This window comes from Vigna radiata, unplaced genomic scaffold, assembly GCF_000741045.1.
Source record: "Vigna radiata var. radiata cultivar VC1973A unplaced genomic scaffold, Vradiata_ver6 scaffold_276, whole genome shotgun sequence".
In the NCBI taxonomy this organism is placed as follows: Eukaryota; Viridiplantae; Streptophyta; class Magnoliopsida; order Fabales; family Fabaceae; genus Vigna; species Vigna radiata.
The window spans coordinates 428,497-434,015 of NW_014543810.1; the positions used below are offsets into that span (position 1 = coordinate 428,497).

A 5,519-nucleotide genomic window follows, 5' to 3' on the forward strand; every position below is an offset into this window, starting at 1 on the left:
CTTGATGTATTTGTTGGACCGAGACTCGGAGGGTCTCGATGTATTGGGCGGACGTTATAGTCCGTGTATGACCAAGACTCGGTGGGTCTTGATGTCTTATGTCTTTAATAAATAATCTACAAGAGATAATAAAGAATCTGCAAGAGATGTAACTGGAATACTATAATGAAATAATGCTGGACAGAAAAGAAAATTGTTCTGTAAAGTATAATGAATATCAAAACATTAACTATAATAAAATTTGAGATGGGTGACGTTCCAAGTATTCGGAACAACTTTGCCGTCCAAGTATTCCAGTTGATATGCTCCATTCTTCAAATCTTTGCTGATCCGGAAAGGTCCTTCCCAATTATCAGCCAGCTTGCCGTGCGATTTGTTCTTTCGTGCGTCTCCTCGTTTGCGCCAGACAAGATCTCCTTTGTTGAAATGCCGAGGCCTGACTTTGGTATTTTATCGTTTGGTTATCAGTCGCTTTTGTGCTTCATTTTTAATCAGCGCAATTTCGCGCCGCTCGGGCAAGGTATCGAGATTCATCCGTAGTTGCTCTTCATTGAGAGTCATATCTTGTATATGCCGTCGAAGGGATGGTTCTCCTATTTCGACCGGTAACATGGCATCTGTGCCGTACGTGAGGTTAAACGGGGTTTCCCCTGTTGACCCGTGTGGTGTACACCGGTAAGCCCAAAGTACTTCAGGCAGTTCTTCGACCCACAAGCCTTTAGCTTGTCCCAAATGTTTCTTTAATTCGGAGATGATGACTTTGTTTGCGGCCTCAGCCTGTCCGTTGGTTTGAGGGTGTTATCAGTGATGATCTTCTGTGGTATGCCGAATCGGCAGATTAGGTGCCAGATGAAACTTTGTACTTTCCGAGCACTGATTGTTGCAAGAGCCTCTGCCTCGATCCACTTGGTGAAGTAATCGATTGCTACTAAAAGGTATTTGCATTGTCCTTTTGCGAGCGGTAGGGGTCCAACTATATCCATCCCCCATTGTGCGAACGGCCACGGGGCTATGATGGCCATTAACTCGGACGAAGGGATCCGAATGTCATGTCCATGGGATTGGCAGGAAATGCATTTTTGAACAAACTCCTTGCAATCTTGTTCAATTGCAGGCCAGTAAAAACGTGCTCGTAATATCTTGGCTCTGAGTGTTCTCTTTACTGAATGAGAGCCGCAAATTCCATGATGTAGTTCCTGCATGACGTATTTGGCTTCTTCGCCGGACAAGCATTTCAACAGAGGCGTAGTGTATCCGCGTCGATAAAGATCATCCCCTATGAATGTGAAGCGAGCTATTCGCTTAGAATCAGCCGCACTCACCCGAGCGCCTTGCTCTTGCTGAATTATCAACTGTATTATTTCCTGCCGCCAGTCAGTTGTGGGAGGAGTAACATTGGTGGCGCACGTCTCCAAAAGGGGTTGTTCTAGCCTTGTTTTGATTACCGAGGTAAGTTGGGAATTCCCTCGGCCGTGTGTTAGTTTGGAGAGTAAATCTGCTCGGGAATTTTGCTCCCTGCGTACGTGAATAATTCTGAAAGTGTCGAACGCTTTGATGAGGTCGCTGACTTTGTGGTAGTATCGTAGCAGATGGTTGTCTTTGACCTGGAAAGTGCCGTTAATGTGCCCTACCACCAATTGAGAATCCATTCGGCATTCTAAGTGTTGGATGTCTAGTTCTGCCGCCAAGAGTAATCCGCTGATGAGAGCTTCATACTCTGCCTGATTGTTACTGAGCTGGAACGTGAAAGATATGGACTGCTCGACTAGAAGACCGTTTGGTCCTTCCAATACTATTCCAGCTCCTGCTCCTCGTTTATCCGAAGATTCGTCGACGTTCAAATTCCACACGGACGGTTCTGTTGCAAGGGGTAATTCGGCTGCAAAATCTGCCAAATGTTGCCCTTTAATGGAGCCTTGTGGCTCGAAGCGTAGGCCGAATTCGGATAACTCAATGGACCAGGAAACCATCCTTCTGGCTAAGTCCGGCTTCCTGAGGATCCTTGCGATAGGATGATTGGTTCGGACGACAACTTGATGGCTTTGAAAATAGGGGCGAAGTCACCGGGCCGCAGTAAGCAAGGCCAATGCCACTTTCTCTACCTGTGAATATCGTTCCTCGGCTCCCTGCAAGGTTCTGCTAACAAAATATATAAGTTTAAATACAGGTGTTTCCTGTATGAGGGCGGCACTTACCGAATGACCGGACACGGAGAGATATAACTGCAAGTCGAACCCCTCTTCCGGACGGCTCATGATAGGCGGGTTGGTCAATATATTTTTCACGGCGGAGAAGGCCGCCTCACAGTGATCGTCCCAGTGTCGAGGAACATTCTTCTTCATGTTATTGAGTATCGGCTTGATGTGTTCGGAAAGCCTCGGTATAAACCGTGATAAGGCGGTGAGTCGTCCGACTAGGCACTGAACTTCTTTCAATTTGGTTGGGGTTTTCATTTCCAGAATTGCTCGACATTTGTCTGGGTTGGCTTCAATTCCATGGTTTGTTAGCATGAACCCAAGGAATTTACCCGCTGATACTCCGAAGGTGCATTTGGACGGGTTGAGACGCAAATCGTACCTTTTAAGTTGCTGGAAAACTTCTGTTAGATCTCGTAAATGTTGCTGATGAGAATAGTTGCGTACGACCATATCATCCACGTAGACCTCCATGCATCGCCCGATTTGATTGTGGAAGATTTTGTCCATGAGGCGCTGATAGGTGGCACCTGCATTTTTTAGGCCGAATGACATTACCTCGTAGCAATAATTAGCTTGCTCGGTGATGAAAGCCGTGTTACTTCGATCCGGGGCGTACATTGGAATCTGGTTATACCCCGAGTAAGCATCTAAAAAACTGAGGACCATGTGACCGGACGCGCCGTCTACTAGGCGATCGATGCTGGGGAGAGGATAGTTGTCTTTGGGACAGGCCTTGTTTAGGTCGGTGAAATCTACACACATTCTCCACTGACCGTTTGATTTTTTGACCATGACTACATTTGCCAACCACGTGGTATATGTTATTTCGTGGATGAATCCGGCTGAGATCAACTTGTCAACTTCCTTTTGTACAACCACCCTTTTTTCAATACCGAGCCTTCTCTTCTTTTGAGCGATTGGTCGAGCTTCTCGAAATATGGACAACTTGTGTGTAATGACGTTGGGGTGGATGCCCGGCATATCGGAGGCGCTCCACGCAAAGAGGTTGCTGTTGTTTCGTAGCAGTGTGGTGAGGTCGCCTTCATTCGCAGGAGTGAGGTCAGCTCCTATATTAGTAATCTGTTCATCATGCTTTCCCAGGACGAACGATTTGATCTCCCCTTGGGGTTGAATCCGATCGTCTATGTTGGTCCTCGGGTCTAGGTCGACCAGTATGGTTTCAGACTTTCTCTCTCTTCTGTATGTAGTGGCTTTCAAAGAGGTTGTGTAACATTGCCGAGCGGTTTTCTGATCTGCTCGAACAGTGCATATTTCACCTCTTCCGGACGGGAACTTCATCGCTAAATGAGGAGTTGATACAATCGCTCCGAAGGCGTTCAGGCATGGACGTCTGAGAAGAGCGTTGTATGAAGTATTGGCTTCCACTAACAAGAAGCGCACACGAATTTCTTTGGATTGGTCACCAGTACCCAGGCGAGTCCTCAGGTCGAGGTATCCCCGGGTGTCTACGCGTTCTCCTGCAAAATCGACAATCTGCTCGTGAAAGGGTGTTATGGCCTCCTCTGCCAAGGCCATCTTCTGAAATGTTGTCCAATATAGAATATTGACAGAACTTCCTTGGTCGATTAAGACCTTGCTCACATCATACTCCGCAATTCGGGCCGTAATGACCATAGGATCATCGTGTTCCGGGTCCGGGGCGTGAAAATCCCTGTCGGTAAAAATGATGTCCGACATTGACAAAGGGTTCCGGGCTACTGTATGGACGCTACGCAAGTTCCGCAAGTGTCTCTTGCGAGCCGAAGATGAGGCTCCTCCCCCGGCAAAACCTCCTGAGATGGTGTCAATACTACCTTTGGGGGTCGTGTCTCGCTTTCTGGATCTGCTTCTCGAACGTTGTCGAGTACGTTCGGGTTTTCGCCGTGAAGGCTCGGGACTTCTTTTGTACTTTCTAGGGGAACGTCCCCTTTGGCCTGTCTCTGCTTTAACAAATTCTCGCAGGTAGCCCGCACGGACTAATCCTTCTATCTCATCTTTAAGTTCTTGGCAGCCCTCGGTGGAATGCCCCTGGTTGTCATGAAACCGACACATCTTGGACGCGTCCGCATCTCTAAGCGTACGCCTTTTATGAATGGCGATTAGCTTGGCTTGGAAGGCTTTGTCGAACACCTTGTCCCTCGGAGCCGTAAGGTGTGTATAGTGGTCGTACCGAGGTCCGAGCGGGGCTTTCAGTTCTCTTCGAAGGGGCCTTTGATTGCGACCCCTATCACCTGTTCGTCTGTCATCACGTTTGGCATCTGTGACCGGAGCTTCGATCTTCTTCCGGTAATGTCGTTGGTCCTCCATTTTGATGAATTTGTTCATTTTTTCCTGCAATTCTTCCATAGTTTTCGGTAATTTGGCATACAAATTTTCCGAGACAAACCCTAGCTTGAGGCAGTTGGGGAGGTTGTTGATAATGAACTCATGGGAGACGCCCTTCACTCTCCTGGCAGTCTCCGAGTATCTACGCATGAATGTCCTCAGCGGCTCGTCTCTCCTTTGCTTGAGATTGACGAGTTTGGCAGCGGACACCCTTTCCCTCCGGTTGGCAGAGAATTGCCTCTTGAAAAGCGTGGTGACAGTATAAAAATTGTCGATAGAGTTTGGAGGAAGAGTGTAATACCATTCCAGGGCTTCGTCTTTGAGAGACAGGGAGAAGGCCCTGCATTTGACCGGATCGCTGTTGGAGTAGAAAGCCATGGAGTCGATGAAATTTCGGAGGTGGTGTTCTGGAGCCGTTGTTCCGTCAAATTTTTCGATTTGAGGAGGTGGTCGATCAGGCATTATGGCTTGCATAATCTCTTCAGTGAATGGTAGGAGTTCAGGTGAACGTGGAGGAGGACCGCTATCATCATGGTGGTGATTATTTCGGCCGTTGTGGTGGCCATGATTGGGATTGCCAGTGTGGCTATTGTCTTCTGTCGTCTCCGGTCGCCTTTCTTTAAGTTGGGCTATTTCTGCAACGAGTTTCTGATGTGCCTCTTGTTGCTGGCGGATCATCTGGGTCTGTTGTTCTAGTTGAGCCTGAAGCCGCGCTATGAGTTCTGTATGATCAGTACCGTCCATGCTTCTGGTGGTCGCCATTGGGAGTCTTCGCTTTCGGCCCCACGGTGGGCGCCAAAATGTTTCGGTAGGAATTTACTGGGACCGAAAGCACTAACCTCGATGGCGCGATTCTGCTTCCTTCTGATGCGAAATCTCCAATTACCTTCGCCGTCCGTTCTTCTGACCGTCCGTCACACTTTGATCTTTGCCCGGGAGGGGGTGGTACCTGTAAAGGCACTCCGACGATCAAGTTAGATGTCGGTATAGGAAGGC

General features: G+C 48.1%; 1 protein-coding gene across 1 annotated transcript; it reads right to left on the minus strand.

The window, feature by feature from the left end:
- Window positions 1-450: 450 nt before the first annotated feature.
- Window positions 451-1,970, minus strand: LOC106754893. The gene is made up of 2 exons (XM_014636961.1): window positions 864-1,970; window positions 451-777 (listed from the first exon to the last, which is right to left on the minus strand). Exons 1-2 carry the CDS (start codon window positions 1,968-1,970, stop codon window positions 451-453), a joined length of 1,434 nt encoding a protein of 477 aa, XP_014492447.1.
- Between the last annotated feature and the right edge of the window lie 3,549 nt (window positions 1,971-5,519).

Excerpts from the sequence above, each read along its gene's own strand:
- LOC106754893 (XM_014636961.1), bottom strand. The coding sequence starts at position 1,970 with ATGGTTTCCTGGTCCATTGAGTTATCCGAATTCGGCCTACGCTTCGAG. Across the intron at positions 778-863 it reads CAACAATCAGTGCTCGGAAA|GCTGAGGCCGCAAACAAAGT; the intron begins GTACAAAGTTTC and ends ACCAACGGACAG.